We start from the raw sequence: 16,182 nt of genomic DNA, 5'->3' as shown, positions 1-16,182 counted from the left end.
CAGCATTAGTTTTGCGGGGATGTCATTGAACCATTCAAACCCGGCCAATCAGAGGTGCAGACACGTGGATGCAGCGTGTACATACTCCGTATGTACCCCCGACACGCGACGGTCTTTTCCAATCCTCTGCTCCCACCGTAAATCTCTCTTTGAGGGATCCTACTCCTCACATGGCAGACCTCAAACCAACCTTTCATCATCTGAACGTGAATCTTTCCTCCTGCGATACATGATGGTGATTTAGCTGACGCTGTGCTCTCGCTGTAGAACTCCCAATCCCAGCGACTCCTGTGGCTACTTGAAGAACTCGAAATCCCGTATACACTAAAGCTCCATGAACGAGAGCCCTCGGGTCCCAACAAACAGCGGGCACCGGCCGAACTCAAGCAAGTCCATGTCCTGGGTAAGGCACCGGTGCTCGAGACAGGAGATGGAAGAGTGATTATCGAGTCACTCGCGATCGCAAGATACCTCATTGATACCTATGACACCGCGGGCAAATTCAAAGGAGACGGTCAAAGCAATGATTGGCTTCGAGATGAGGAATTGTGCAACGTCGCAGCGGCCTCTCTTGGCCCCCTGATGAATATTGAGTTGATATTCGGCGTTCTGCTTACCGTGCTCCCATTTTTCATCAAGCCACTATTCAATGTAGCCTACAAGCAGTTGCACAAGGGCTACACTGGCGCCGAATTGAAACTCTACTTCCAATACTTGAATGATCAACTTGGCGAGCAAGATTATTTTATGGGCACAAGTCCTGGACGAGCCGATTTCATTATGAAGTGGCCAGTGGACAACTGTGTTAAGCATGGTTTCGTTAATATTAAGGACTACCCAGCGATGGAAAAGTGGTACGCGAGGGTCGAGCAACGTCCGGGGTGGAAGAAAAGCTTGGAAAGGGGGAATGGATACTCTTTGGAGATCAAGATATGAGAATCTGTACAACTAGCCCGGCTGATTGGCCTGATGGATGATGCGAAGAATCAATTCCAAGGGAAAAGTCAAACATTCATCCTGTGATGAGTGAAGTCGGGTCTCACAAATGGTCGATACCTGAATTTTGAGTCGAGTAAGTCTAGAAATCTGTGTCAGTTAAGTTAGTACTGGGAGTGAATGAGAACTGTAAAGGAAAAGATCCAAGATTCTGTGGCTCGTCACACTCGTATAAAGTATGAACACATTACAACTAGTGGATCTGCTATCCAGGCAGCGAATAAACTGGACCCAAACATAACAGTTGTTCAACGTTCTTGGTCAATTACGGAGTACTCTGACCACTGATGGACTTTGCTTTATAGAGATTAACATTGCCATAATCTCCCACCAACCACATGGGCACGAGATCGGATCAAGTCTCGTACACTATGCCTCAAAGTGACCTAGATCGCCGAGCCCAACGGCCTGTGGCTTCTAAAATCAAAGCGACGTCTTCCTAAAGGCTCGCTTACAGCAAGCTTGACGAATCAAATATGATTCTATACGCGTAAAGCTGTGTGCGTGCTCGAATACGCGGATTTATCTACGCGAGGTCCACCTTTGCACTGCCCATTTGTCGTTGCAGATTAATTACTCCGTACGTTGCAGGAGTCGGGATCATTTCGTCGCTTCGACTTTTCGTTGGTTTGAATTCGGCTTATGGGTCAAACCCCGCCTATTTACATGCCCATAGGATGTTACCATCGGCATCGAAGCCTGCGAGTAACAAGCTATGTCTATGCCCGCGTGGTGCCCAGGTATCCCACCCCTGTGTGGCCCCTCGGCCTCTTAGAAGCAACTTTGTCTACCGCTTTAGGGGACGGAGTGTCTCGTGTCCGACGTATCGCTCGGTTGCAACCGACTGACGACTCGTGGAGGTATCTTCTGTTGTGTGTATGATAAAACCCGGCCCACATCGTCTCGAAAGTCGACTGACTGTTCTTCTGCTCACCTTTTCTCTTCATCCTCGTTAATTCATTCATTTGCCCTTGCCCTTTTACGTTTCGCTCAACGTGCGCACTAGGTCCAAACATACTGACTGGACCCCTCCCGGTATTGTGTTTTGAACTCACCAGCTCTGCAGTTGAGCAATCTCATAAAATTGGGAGAAACGAAAACAGCCTATCGCCATGTCGTCAGAGCGTTCACAACGGCGTCTATGTGAGGAGATTAGTGAACGATGTCCCGTCGAATTGACCTTGTACGGCTATTACCCTAACCTTGGAGTCAACTCATTCTTCGTCGCCCTGTTCGGAATCTGCTTCGTGGCGCAATTATTCTTGGGCATCAGGAAAAAGACGTGGACCTATATGGCCGTGCTTGTGATAGGATGCTTTGGAGAAGCCATTGGTTATGTTGGCCGGGTAATGATGCACGCCAATCCTTGGAGCGACGCTGGGTTCAAGATTCAGATCTGTTGTCTGGTGCTGGCACCGAGTTTCCTTGCCGCGGGCATCTATGTGACGCTCAAGCACATTGTGCGATACTGTGGAGCAGAGCATTCGAGACTCAAAGCCTGGCTGTATCCCTGGATCTTCATCGGATGTGACTTTGGGTCAATTATTCTCCAGGCTATTGGAGGTGGAGTTGCTTCTGCCGCTGGCAACAATGGCGAGAACCGCAAAATGCTGGAAGCTGGCAACAATCTGATCGTTGCCGGTATCGCGTTCCAAGTGGCCACCATGTCTGTCTGTGGACTCCTCATGCTGGACTTTTTCATTCGATTCAAAAAGGCCACCAAGGCGGGGTCAAGTCATGTGCTAGGGGAGTACGAAAAGGACCGATCGTCGCCCAAGATTGTTCGCAACTTTCGCCTGTTTTGTTATGCTATCTTACTGGCATACACCACCATTCTTATCCGTTGCATCTATCGGTAAGTTGTCATATGTTGAATCTTCTGCGAAGCCAGTCTAGCATGACTAACCTTAGGCATAGGTTACCAGAAATGTCAGGAGGCTGGGGCAACGAACTGATGAGAAAAGAGACCGAGTTTCTGATCCTAGACGGCATGTGAGTGGACCAACATTCCTACACCTAACAAGACAGGTGTCAGGCTACAGCAGGACTGACGGATGTATGCAGGATGGTCGCAATTGCTTGTGTCGCCATGACCGTCTTTCACCCAGGTATTTTCTGTCGGCCAGGTTTCTTCAACGACAAGACAGAAAGCTCGAAAGATTCAAGTTCGAATTCCGAGGAAGAAAAGGCTCCCTCAGAAGACGGGGTCGTACAGAACGAACCTCACACTGTAGAAAAGTGAACGGCTGGCGCCGTTGGCCGTAGGGACGCAGCACACGTGGCAGTTACCAGGCAGTAACAGACAACATCTCCGGCCAGAATGGGCATTCATTTGGACATGGACATTGGGATGCGAGCAGTACGGATTTGCATTTTACGTAGACTTTTGATAGCGATAGACGTTCTAGAGGCAAACGCTTGTGACATTTCACACAGACATGACTGCCAGCTTTGGATTTCCCAGTTAGGCTTCGGCGTTGGCGTCTAGGCCGGGGAGGGTCTGGGGGGGCCGATGGGTCCCTGGAGCTCTAGACTTTGGCGGTAGTTGTTGCGCGGAGCTGCCACAGGGAAGTGCGCTCCAATAACCCTCCGATACGGAGGCCGAGGGACCTTTAAACTTTTGAAAGTTCTGGACCACGTCGTATTCGAGGCATCCGACACGAAAAAAATCAAGAGCCACAATTGGCAAGGCTGGGCCAGACTGATATGGCGTGAACGAAGGACAGGTTACAGCGATGAGATGAGACAAGTTGGTGGGAATAAGCTTAGGAAGGAGCAAAATCCTTGCAATGCGGTATTCCTTTTCGCTGCCCTTTTTCCTGTCCTGTGAGCTGCGGAGGTTGTTGCCACACCCACCGCCAAGTTTAAGCGTCCGGTGCAGGAGGTGCCACCAGCCACCATCCCCTGTCACAAGTCAACGCCTTTCTTGCCCTTCACCAGAACCTTGGGTGGGTGTATGGCTGCGTGTGTGCTTGGGCGCTCGACTGCTTGCGTAGTGGCCGAGCGTTCATCATCCGGGCACACCCAAAGTCAAAATCAAAGCCAAAATCAAAGCCAAAATCAAACCCCAGGCGTCACTAAGGAGGCTCTCTTTGCCAGGCTGATTCTGACCTGTGGCTTGGTACAGTTAAGTTTGCCGCGTTGGCTTTGATCATCATATCCGTGTTTCATCCTCATTCTCGTCATTGCCATCGCCAACATGTCTTCTAATCAGTAGACGTCGACAAGACTCTCCCATATCGCGTCAATGCCGTCGCGTCGATCTCATACAAAATCCCATCATGGGTGTCGACAGTGCAAAACCAGAAGGGTCAAGGTAAGTAAATGTGATCGCCTGTTTTTCCTACTATCATTCCTGTTGGACGCCTGGTGGTTTTTGCTGCACCTCTAAAGATGTGACAAACCACTGACTGTTGTTTTCTTGTCCCCAGTGCGACGAGACTAGTCCGCAATGCCAGCGGTGTGTCAAGAGACACATCACCTGTTCCTTTCTTGAAGATGCCTCCGACGGCATTCTCACTCCCGCTGGCATAGATGATACCACTCCTAGGAGCCTCGAGTACATGCCTTCGGACCCCGACTTACCACGGCCTAGCTTGTTACCCCCCAAACTTCAGCCATCGACCACCTCTGCACCAATTCCCACTGTCCCCTTTACCGCCAAACGCTTTGATCTTCTCGATCTTGAACTCATCCAACATTGGTCCACCAGGACCTACATCACCATGTCCTCCCGGCTAACCGCTCACGTTGTCTGGCGTGACACCATCTTCGCCGAGGCCCTGCGACACGAGTTTCTTCTGCATGGTCTCATAGCCACCTCTGCTCTACACAAAGCAACCCTGCAACCTGAGTCCGCTGAAGCCCGCGCCGAGTATTCCAAAGTCGCCCTCGCCTATCAAAATGCAGCCTTGGCGGGCTACATCCCCGCCGTCAGCAATCCAACCCAAGACAATGGCATTGCCCTCTTTTCGCTGTCATTGTTCCTTACCATTTGGGCCTTCGCCTCGAAGCGTTTACCGGAAGGTCTGAGCAGCGTCAAGCTTGAGTTGTCGTCCCGCGATTCCTCGCCAGAGGTCGTTTTTCCTCCTCACTCTCCCATCGCGCAATTTTTTGAGATTTTCATGATCGTCAGAGGCGTCTACGCCGTCATAACCGAGACCAAAGTCTGGCTTCAGGGAGATATTGAGGAGCTTCTTCGATTTCCAAAGCCTGACGAGTTACCGCCTCACTCCGCCGACATCCTCGAGGCTTTCAATCGTCTCGAAAATGCGCTCGACGACCCTCGTCTAAACCCACCCGAGGATGCTGGACAAGATTTACGGCCCCTTTTTAAGGACCAAATTGAATCCTTGCTGAGAATATCCAGATGTCGCTCTGTTGTTGAATGGGACGGACACATCTTCTCGTGGGTCATCTTCGCACCACAGGAATTTCTCAACTGTTTGAAACGTGGACACCCTATGGCACTGGCTATGTTTGCGCTGTGGTCGGCTGCCCTTCGCTGTATGGATCACCACTGGTGGGCTACAGGGTGGCCTTACACCCTCGTATCTGCCGTTTCAACCCACCTCGGCCCTGCTTGGAGTTCTGTTCTTGAATGGCCAAAGAGAGAGGTTGGTCTGACCTTTCAAGAAACTTCGGGATTCGAGAATCGAAGAATGGTGTGACCGTGCAGCAGAGGGGCATTCAGACTTGCTTCCCTTCCTTGTCGAAAAGAGAACCGGACATACGGCCCACATGTGTCGGTGGCAGGCGCAGTGCGGGCATTGCAAAGCACCTACTCTCTTCTCGTCTGTATTCCCTAAAGCCGGTAAGTGCCATGGGAGGTCAGCCTCTACACGTCGAAGCGACTAATCTACCTGGCCAGCGCCCTTCGCACTCCCGCATGTCCATCCTACGCACCTGAAATTCAAACGGCTTATTGCTACCGCAAACGTCGACGTATCCTTAATAATCCACCTGCTTTCCATAATGCCGATATCCTTTCGCAGTCCAAAAGACACGGCTAGCACCGAGCGCCTTCGACAAAATGAACCGCTATTGAAACCTCCGGTATCGACTCACGGCGGCGAGGACACCCCTTTCAAACCCCATGGCGAGGATGATCTTACTCTCTCTGCGAAAGACGGAAAACACCACACTCGTGTCCGACCCGTAGCCACCGTTGGGCGTGCATACCATCAAAGTGATCAGGATATCCCGGCAGCCAGGCGGCGCAGACGGAGGTTCCAGAAGTCCAATCAGTGGAGGTTGTCGTTGCGCAAATTCCGCTCAGTCCCGCTGCTTCAGCCTCGCTTCGAATCAGGCGAAGTTGAATTGCTCACAGGTGTGGTTTCACAGCCACCGATGCCCTTGCGGACGATTCCACCAAAAGCGGGAGCAACGAGAGGCCTGGCTAGCGTCATTCCTGTGACAAACTCCGTCAACGAGAATCTGGCACCGTACCCTCGAACCCAAGCAACGAGTCCCGCAATGATCACATTACGACGCGCCACAACAACTCGACAGCCACGACGTCTGTCACTGACCTTTTTCCCACCTCCGAAACTGAATCAAGCGAGCAGTGGGTTTCCCTGGTCAGTCATAGAAACTTTGAGAGAGTGCAATGGCAATATCAAAACCATCAGAGAGTCTCCGAAAGCTGCTCCGGAGGTGCGTCCGTGGCGTGCAGGATTGGAGCCAAGTGGCACGAATGATGCACGGCGCTCCCGCGCATCGATTGCGTCCATGGTCTGTACAGAGTTGATTCCATCTCAATCAGGCGGTATAGGCCTCGAAGTAGACCAGTCCATAGACTCGCCACTACGGCAGTGCACACGCTACACTTCAGACAAAGGCGTGTATGAGATTCTTTGGGATGCGGAAACGTCCCAGGACGCTTTGGGCGGACTATCAAATTATCATAGTGAGTCCAAATTTTCGACCGGTCGTCGACATTCCCTTGCAGTCGATGAGCTGGAGATACAGCTTTTCAAGGCACGGGAACAATCACGACGAAACTCATACCGGGAGACTACAGTGGACGCAAGCAGTCTTGAGAATGACAGTCTTAATAACCGAGATGGGTTTTCTCAAGCCCCTTTGCACGGGCTATTCCAAGTCAAGCTCGCCAAGTTCACCCACAACGATCAGCTCCGGAATCTACCACGCTCAAAAGCGTCACGGAAGGTCCAGGTCCAAACACCGTTACCAACCAGGCCTGACGTCGCAGGAGTGATGACGACTTCAACTCTGAAGCCTTTCATAGTGCATGGCAACGCGGGGCTTATCACATCTGTTCGTGATATCGGAAGCGAAGTCTCAGGAGGGAATCTGGAGGAATGTCCCGAACTCCCGGTCGGATCGTGTGTCAAGAATGTGCAGCATCTCTGTGTCTCGCCTTCAACCTGCACGCAGTACCCGCTGCTACTGCATAACTCGAGCAACTCGACGGGCAGTGCAGGACTAGCTACTAATGATCTTGGGCACTTGAAGGACCAGGAGACGCAGAAGTCGAAAGACACTAATGGTTGGGTCGCCGCAGGTGATGATCAAAATGGAACCAAGAAAAAAGTTATCAGGAGCTGCAACAAGTGATCAGGTCAAAGTTGATGGATTGTCACACGCAGTCTCCAGTTTCCACAGTAAGATTGCCCTGCTGGGCACAATCAACGATCGACCCGTTCCTGGCGGTGTCAAGCCATCGACCGTGAGTCGACCTCTTGTCTATACAATACGGATGCTGGCGCGTCTACAGTCCTACCTATAGCTCCCACTGTTGATTGACACAGGCAAAGGAGATGTATTGCCCGTCGCATCTATAGATGTGACCACATCATGGGGAGCAGCAGACATTGGACGACGAGAATATTGGATCAAATTACATTTGGTAGTGGAAAATGATACGTAGTCCAAAAGTCGAGCCACAGATTCCCCAGGTTCGGAAAGCACGATAACAGGTCCCCACGAAAATCAATTACGGAGTAGAATGGGAGCGTTCCGAACCCACTTAGCGTCTCGTTGTGTGCTCGTGGCTTAAACCAAACTCTACTCTGTACAAGTTCGGGTACAGTGGGCCGCATTGAGGTCAAGAGATGCTGATGGTAATAATATCCAGAGATGGTGGGGAGCAGAATCACTTTCGTCCCGTAAGAGCAGAGGTGGATTGACTCAACCTGTCAAGCCTGTCCCACGCAGGTTTTTCTAGTCGCTACTGATGGCCGCAACCGGTGCGAGGGGAATGACTCGGAGTTTCAGCAACCCGTAAAGAAGAATGTCATGTTGCGCATGACAGGCGATGTCTGGCTGCAACTAGTGGAGGAGTGTTTCACAGATGGTGATACCAGATTGCGCATCATGCACAGGTTCCAGACACTATCGAGCATCATGAAAGCCTCAGATCGATCTTCACATACATGTTTCCATGGCCTCGGTCAGACGAACAAAGTAACGTACACTTGGGTGAAAAAGTCCAAGTCACCTACGTGTACGCATACGCGGTGGGACGGAACACGGAACTCATTGGCGGACTCCGTGGCTGTTTAGTAATGGACTGGAACAAGTCGTGCATAGGAACCTAGGGAAGAAGAAAGGCCTCAGGCACTTTTACTTGGATCAACCGGATGGATTTCGTATAATGATCTGTCTCGCTGACTGTTTGGAGGGACGCTTCTCAAGAGACGTGGGCGGACTCATCGGGTGTCCCTCGGGCCTATCTAATAATTCTCCCAAGTCGGTACCACACAGTAGTATTATCACTCCGGGGGTACCTTAGGTAAATTTCTAACCGCTTGGCTTGACCATCAAAAACCCGGCCATAGAAACAAGCATCCATTGCCGAAAACCACATGACCAATTCTCCAACCTAAGTTAGGTACCTCCCGCTCTCCAACACAGGGCAGCCACGCAGCCCAAGCGCCCCTCGGCCCCCCTAAACCCCCAATTCATCGCCTAGAAGGATCACTTGGTCGTTCGGCCGTGTGTGTGAGCGCAGGTCAGGCCTGACACATCAATGACCGTTTGATTCATTTCTTGAAGATATAGATTACCTCCCTATCTGGGAATTACGTTACTAGTAGAGTTAGGTACCGCCGAGACCATAAAAAAATGGCTATCGCCGTGTGTCTGTGCCGAGTTGATATCGGATGCGCCACAGTGCCAATTGCTAGGCGTGATAGACAAGAACCCCATCTCTTGAATGGGCTGACCTCTGCCAATCACTAGCAGAGCCACTTCAATCACCATTCTAGATTGTCCACCCATCCATCACTGCATTCTTGTTGGCATACGTGCTTATCTAAGTAGCGTTGGCATGCTTATGACGACCAGCCGACTTTTGCCAGCACAACTCGCTTCTGCTTTTGGTCATTACGTGCATACTGCAAATCCCAAGCAATGAAGAACAAAGTACGTAAATTTTAGACGTTGTTGGACGTGCAGCATGAATAGTCAGAAGATACGTATCTATTAGGTACCTACCTATGTACATACATGGAATGACGAGCGGGTGCAACTCGGCGCGCACCCGGACGCCATCTGTTGGCCATGTCTTCCACACTCCGGTATTTGTCCATCTTGCCCAGTGCAAATCCTCCTTTGGAGGGCACCCACTGAGCAACGTGGACATGGTTTAGGGAGGGAGAGATGCATGATGGATGGACATACTTTCCATGCTGCAAAACTCGATGCTGGTAGTGTCCCATCAACCATCATTACAGATGCACGAATCCGTGCTCATGCCATTGTCGCCTGTGATAACAGGACTGACCAGTGGATCCCGCCAGAGGAGTCAGATCAGAGCGTGGCATTGGTCTCTGTCTGGTCTGACGTTTGTGTCTGGTTGCCCAACAGGTTCCGCCTGGGGGCACTAAAGAATAAACTGAAAACCGCCTACCTGACAACGCTTATCCATACACAGATGCAGTACCCGTGATCTGATCGACCTGCTTGCACAAGCCTTTCTTATCCTGACCTGCATCATCCAATGACTTCCGGGGAGGCACGGACGCGCTGCTCATTCGGCGTTTGGCGTCCTGGCTGTCTTCGTCCTCGGCCCTACTTGTCCCAAGCCCCGCTCCCCTGCTTCCCTCCGTGGGTGCGGGTGTAAATGCCGTGTCCGGGTCCCAGACTGAGGAGACCCGAAGATCCACAACCACAACCACAACCGTAACCATACCTGCACCTATGGCCGACCTGGAGTTCTGGCGTTCATGGAACCCTGGTCGCCTGGGTACGAATAACCTGGTCATAATTCCACATTGCCCTGCGCACCCTTCCGGCTCGGACTTTCAGGCTGGCGCCGGCCTCCACAATCATGTCCAGTGTGCCAGTGTGGCCACCACGTCTTTATCTTCGTCTACTACTGTTACCCGATCTTCTCCCTCAGCTGCTAGCCTACCCGAACTCTACCACTGCCTCTGGCCACTGGCCACCATCGCCAATTCCGCGTTTCTCAGGTCCATCACACGGAACCCTGGACCACCCGTTGTTCATTGACCCTATCTCAATCTCAAATTCAACCTTCTAATTCTTTCTGTTGTCTTAACTGTTACTCAACGACCCTCTCTGTTGTCCAATTTCGGCATTTTACTCTGTCTCTATAACCAGAGGCTGCTCATAATCCGCGATCCCTGTCAACGGCTTTTCACGCTCTTCTCCGGGACATTCCCCAGCTGTTTCCCTCCCCAACGGCGACCCAGCTGCCTTGACGTCCGCAGTTACCGGTTCCTCTCGAAAAGCGGTCAACGCCCTCTGTAGACCACAATCTACACATCTCTTTGTGTAGCTCACCAGCCCTCTCGTCCTCTGCCAAAATGTTCAGGTCATGACCTCGAACCCTCCGGCCGAACCGCGGCCTCCCCCGTCGAAGCGTCTACCAGATCCACCGCGGTTGCCTCACAGTAGGACGACAAGCATATCTTCTACCCCACGAAGTGCAGGCCCATCTCAAGACCAAAGACACCAGATATATCGCCGGCAAGATGCAGATGCGAGGCCATTCAAGCGCCGCAAGGTGGATGGCGATCTCGAAATTAACGATGCTCCGTCAATGTCAAACTACGTGGCGGTTGCTGCCAACGGCTCCATTAGCTCGCAATCCTCCAACTTGCGCTTAGGCTCCATGGCCGACTTCCAAACAGAGATTACCAGAGCCGGTCCTGACGAGACATCGGATGATTCGGAGAATGATGATCTGCCAGATCTACCCGCCAGGCCTTGGGTCAACACTCCCAGCCGCAAGTCGGATGATGCCAAACCTACTCATCGATCACGCATCCAAATTCCTGTACCAACCACCCCTGATTCCATGAAGGAACCCTCTTCAGCGCCTCACCTAGTCATGCAGCGGCCTGCTGGATTCTTTCCATGGACTGGAAAGCACCAGGAGGATGTCATGAACGATGTCACCGTAAAACAGGGTTACTTTGACAAAGCACCAAATCCCACTGAAAAGGAACTCAACACTGCACGTGTCCCCATCTACAATGCGTTCAAGCACAAGGGAGGGGTGGAAAATTTGTCTATCTTGTTCTCATTGGTCCTGGACCAGAAAAACCAGCACGGCCTCATGAGTTCCATTTCAACCTTCAAGCCGCCCCCCAGGGTCACTCTGACCGAAATCAAGCGCAAGTCTTGGATTGCCGACCTAGCCAACGCCGAGATTCCGCTCAGGAGGCTCAGTCGGACTATTCCTCAGGGCATCAGAGGTCAGATTTTACTAGACCTCTGCCTACAAAGCGCTGTTCCTCTCAGCCGGGCCATATGGTTCGCCAAGTGCGTCTGCGCCAACGAAATCCGAACTCTCAAACGAAAGGGCACTTCTGCTGCCGTCACGATTGGGACAGAGACCAAGTGGTTACGCGAGTGGACCGTCAGTGTTGAACAGTTTGTCGAACAGCAGCTAGGGCAGACTGATCTTCCTGAGTGGCGCACAAACATCGACTACGCCTTGCGCCTCGTCACTCGCTTCTACCTGGAAAGCCTACTCGACCGCGATCATTACCTCGACTGGATTGTGCGCTCTTTCGACCTGGCAGAAGCCAAGCATGTTCCTTTTTGGATAATGATGGTTCACATTTATAAGCAGGACATTGGCTCCTATCGCCGAAGGGCTCGAAGACTCGCCGAGGCTATGATCACCCAGTACGAGAAACTCCGCAAAGCCACAGACTCTGCAGCCTCTTCGGTCCAGCACAAAGTTTACCGGGCTCTACATCAACTGTTATTAGATCGGCCAAAGGATTTCTTTTTCCCGGAGAAATGGCCTCAATATATCGGCGTGATTGATTCATGTCTCGATTCTGAGTCAGCACGCGAGAAAACTCTCCTCAAGCAGTTGAACTTCATCAATCTGCGTTCAATGGGTCACAACAAGCAGGAGATCTCGGCTCAACGTGCACCAGGACCTGCCGTGGTCGAGATTCTAGACGCTGCACGCCCTCCTTACTATATCTCAACCCTCTGCAACCGTCTGGGCTCAGCTTGCCCCCAGACTGATCTTCTGGTCCTTACCTGTCTCGAGTGGGCAACGACACGTTTCCGAGCCTCCCCCGCGAGGATCTATCTCGTTGCTCGGCTGGTCAAACAATGGCAGCGGTCAGGCTTTGCGATGGATAATCTCATTCTCAACTACCTTTCTTCTTGTCGAGAAGGCAAGACGACGGTCGATACGGCCTCTCTGAAACATCTCGTCGCCCAACTCTCAAGATCGGAGACATTCCCTGTGGCCAAATATGCTCAATGGCTTATGGTCCGAGGTCTTCCTAGACATGGCTCTGTGTCCTTGCCAGCTGCGATTTTGCCATCTGCGACCGCTGAGCCCTCGACACCCAATGACTCTTTACAGCTCCTCCTTGACATACCATTACAGAAGCTGGAGGATCACGTGATTAACCTCCGCAATTCTGTCCTTGGCCGCACCGGATTTGATTGCGAAGACGAACAAAACGTGATCGAAAACAGCCTGGATTTCTTGAGACAGGAGCTCGGACTTCTTGCTACCTTCCGAAGCGTGGACCGAGATCGTGATCGCCTCCCAGAACCCATGTTCTTGCTCTTCCCATGGACATTGAGATCTGGTTTGTCTATCTGGCTGCGAAAGTATGTGGTCGACGCAGTTGAGTCAAGTTTCCCAAGCGCAGATGCCGACGCCAATCTCACCAGCCTCCGCATGATCAACTGCGAGCAGTTTTGCTTCATACGATATGTGCTCGAACTAATAGAAGACCATGCGATCCTTGCGGATGTGGTCGGTATCTTGACGTCCACGCGGGATGAGAATTTAATGGCGTCTCTTGTGACCACTATCCACCACCACGCCGACTCATTTTCCGCCATTGGTGCCCTCCACATTCTCCAGGCTCGGATTTGCCAAATCTATATGAGCTGGCGACCGCTCAAGTCGAGCATGCCTCTCCTTACTCTGGCACTACTGGATTTGTGCAACACGTTTCCAGTCAAGGATCTGTCAATCAAACTTCTACAGCATGACCTGGTCCGGGGTGATCGTGGACGAGCAGTTGCGGCGTGCTCTCCTTATAGTGATGGAATTGCTGAGTCTCTACAACAAGCAGGCGTCACCTTCATTGAAGATTTCGAGGCGATCCTTCAGTCTGAGCCAAACATGACAGAACAAACGATGACTGGCCTGTTTTCTGTCCTAGCAGACCGCATCGAAAAGCAACAAAAGTCGCCAGACGATCTTGACACCTTGCTTGCTTTCTGCCATCTCCTGCGCCGATTGAAATTATGTCGAAAGACCCAAGGAGAAGTTCTAATGAGAAAATGGGTGGCTCGGATGGTACTGGTCACTGAGACTACTTTTGCCACGACGCTCCTACGCTATCTGGTTGGGTGCTGCTGTGTGACGTTTTCGGTGCTTCGAGAAATTTTGGGCATAGCCAAGACAAGCTTTGAGAGATGTTTGCCAGCTCAAAATGTGGTCAAGGAGGTCTTATCACGTTCCAGGGACATGTCGACCGAACCGATGCACTATAAAGTCCGACAGAAATGGTACGAATTCATGCACCAGGAACCGCGACAGGCGCTGAGCATTCTCAGCGAGACCAAGCTTTTGTCAGCCACAGAGTCTCTGGGAGATCTTCTTTTGGGGCTTTTGACTGGCGCGACAGCCAGCCAGACGTCGACGCTTCCTTCTCAAGCAAAACAATGGATTTCGCAGAAGCTGGACGCCTTGCTCTTGTCGTCATCTACGAACCAAGGATCGCAATTGCGAGATCTTTTCGGCTCTCTCAACAAATTCTCTCAGGCTTTCGTTCAGCTTCGCTTCTCACTGACATCTCCGGTGAAGGATTCTGATGGGCAAGACAGCGAGGAGACGGCCAAAGGCTTGTACGAAGCTCTGGACCAAGTCTCTGGGGGCAAGACCGCAGGGTCTGGGGATGCGTTGACGTTCGGGCAACTCCTGCGCGCAGTTGGGCCTGAGATTGCTGGCGAGGTGCGGCACAAGGTTGAAAACGACTTCCTTGAAGCGCTACCGAAAATCCACAACAAAGTGGCCAGTCCTCTGGTGACCGTGTTTCCGAGCGACACGCATCAGTTGGACTTGATCATTCAGCGATGTTTTGAGGTCTGTACCCCGGAGACCAAACCAATGGCTGGATTCATGGCCCAACTTCTCGATCGGTTTTCGGGTCAAATCAAGTCGATGGCAGCGCATTTGGCCTCGAGCGCCACGTCAGGCATACCAGGTCTACCAGCCACACCGACCGCTACCAGCGGCAGTCATTATCTGAATGTGGCGTCAAGCCCAATGGCAACTCCGGCAGAGAGCACCAGCCTCCCAAGTTACGTGCTAGACTGCCTTGAATATATGCTCCAGATGATATGTTTGCAGAGACAGGCACTGCTCAAGGCTGGGGAGGGCGGAAACATCAAACAAGCTCAGAACGACCAATTTCAGTTGTTGGTGCGATTGGCGTATGTGGTAGCCCAACCTGCTCTGGCGTTACCTGCGTCTGTTTTCAACACAAAGTCGGACCAACAACGAGCCACGGCAATTTGCGAATTTACGATAGACGTCATGACCTCGATTGTCGACGAAGTTAGCGAGGAGGTGAGGGTGTTGTGCGCCAGACTTCTCAAGGAGAAACTCAAAAATAAACGACTGAGATATCTGTTCGGTAGCATCAACAGCACAGGGCCTGGTCAGGTGGCGGAGGTTGGTCAAGGACTCGTGATGGTCAAAGAAGGCAAAGGGGTGATTGGCGATTGGAAGCCACGGGTGTGGGAAATTGTTGCCAACGGGAGCGCCAAAGAGAACGAAACGTCGCTCGGTATGGGGTTATTTGGGGCCAGACGAGGATGAGACAGGTAGCGGCTCTGATTAAAATTCTGGACCAGACATTTGGCGTGGCATTGCGTTGGAAGGGTAAAGATCGAAAGCGACCGGGGCTTGGCGTGGAATGAGCAAGGCATGGCTACGCTGTTCTCGTTTGGAAACCTCGATGACCTTTGATGATGCATGACGATAATTGTGTGAGGGCGGCAAGTATATAACTATACACCTGGAAGATGATACTCCTCGACGCAAGAAAGAAATCAGGAGCTAGCAGGAAGAACTTGGTAGCTTGTATCTGATAGATTGATGAATGCAAGAACTGTGCTTGTATCTATTTGAGGATAATGAGAACATGTGTTGGCAATGTCTACGCGTCTTATACAACGCGTAGAATACGAGTAGGCATATGCGTAAGGGGCCAATGGAGAGGCACCTAGGTACAGTACCTACCTAGGTACCTTACTGGGTCGCCTAAGGTGTAAGCAATAGACGCATACTAGAGACCAAGTACAAGTACTCGTAGGGAGTTAATGGATCGTCCGGGGTCAATAATAAAGAGGATTAATTAAGGGCGTCTTCCCCAGGCTGACGGCGATAAGGTACTCGCAGGCAATAGAATCTTAGTGGGCGGAGAGCTTTAACTGTTAGGCGAGCTGTTCTAGCCGATGTTCTAGCACTTCCCATAGCAATGAACCCCATGACTACCGGCTCTCTCGGAAGCACTTCGGCCATGCACCATGACGTGCCTTCGATGTGTCCAGGTGCCAGAGTTGCACACATGACTATGGTCATGTGTGATCTCCCCAGGTTTGCTCATCATTCAAATATCCCATGACATTACATTCGAGACCGCACTTATTTTCAGTATGTGGTGAGGAACACGAACGAGTGGCCTGGGCTGTGTG

The 16,182-nt window shown here is 51.6% G+C and overlaps 5 protein-coding genes across 5 annotated transcripts; all 5 read left to right on the top strand.

Annotated features, from left to right (window-relative positions):
* Positions 1 to 136: 136 nt before the first annotated feature.
* PV10_06908 (uncharacterized protein) lies at positions 137 to 1,124 on the top strand. Its single transcript, XM_016371757.1, has 2 exons — positions 137 to 206; positions 268 to 1,124. Exons 1-2 carry the CDS (start codon positions 171 to 173, stop codon positions 934 to 936), a joined length of 705 nt encoding a protein of 234 aa, XP_016221089.1. The 5' UTR covers positions 137 to 170; the 3' UTR covers positions 937 to 1,124.
* An 806-nt stretch (positions 1,125 to 1,930) lies between these two features.
* On the top strand, positions 1,931 to 3,417 carry PV10_06907 (uncharacterized protein). Its single transcript, XM_016371756.1, has 3 exons — positions 1,931 to 2,851; positions 2,914 to 2,988; positions 3,061 to 3,417. The coding sequence occupies exons 1-3, from the start codon at positions 2,109 to 2,111 to the stop codon at positions 3,236 to 3,238; spliced, it is 996 nt and encodes a 331-aa protein (XP_016221088.1). The 5' UTR covers positions 1,931 to 2,108; the 3' UTR covers positions 3,239 to 3,417.
* Positions 3,418 to 4,277: 860 nt separating this feature from the next.
* PV10_06906 (uncharacterized protein) lies at positions 4,278 to 5,666 on the top strand (the record flags this gene model as incomplete). The annotated part of the gene is made up of 3 exons (XM_016371755.1): positions 4,278 to 4,312; positions 4,428 to 4,456; positions 4,495 to 5,666. 3 exons carry the CDS (start codon positions 4,278 to 4,280, stop codon positions 5,664 to 5,666), a joined length of 1,236 nt encoding a protein of 411 aa, XP_016221087.1.
* Positions 5,667 to 5,970: 304 nt separating this feature from the next.
* PV10_06905 (uncharacterized protein) lies at positions 5,971 to 7,575 on the top strand (the record flags this gene model as incomplete). Its single annotated transcript, XM_016371754.1, has 1 exon — positions 5,971 to 7,575. One exon carries the CDS (start codon positions 5,971 to 5,973, stop codon positions 7,573 to 7,575), a length of 1,605 nt encoding a protein of 534 aa, XP_016221086.1.
* Positions 7,576 to 10,271: 2,696 nt separating this feature from the next.
* PV10_06904 (uncharacterized protein) lies at positions 10,272 to 15,637 on the top strand. The gene has a single exon (XM_016371753.1). It carries the CDS (start codon positions 10,802 to 10,804, stop codon positions 15,302 to 15,304), a length of 4,503 nt encoding a protein of 1,500 aa, XP_016221085.1. The 5' UTR covers positions 10,272 to 10,801; the 3' UTR covers positions 15,305 to 15,637.
* The last annotated feature ends 545 nt before the right edge of the window (positions 15,638 to 16,182 follow it).

The sequence above is a fragment of the Exophiala mesophila genome, assembly GCF_000836275.1.
Source record: "Exophiala mesophila strain CBS 40295 unplaced genomic scaffold supercont1.5, whole genome shotgun sequence".
Lineage (NCBI taxonomy): Eukaryota > Fungi > Ascomycota > Eurotiomycetes > Chaetothyriales > Herpotrichiellaceae > Exophiala > Exophiala mesophila.
Note: the sequence above shows the minus strand (reverse complement) of the source record. Positions and strands in the feature narration are given on the sequence as shown.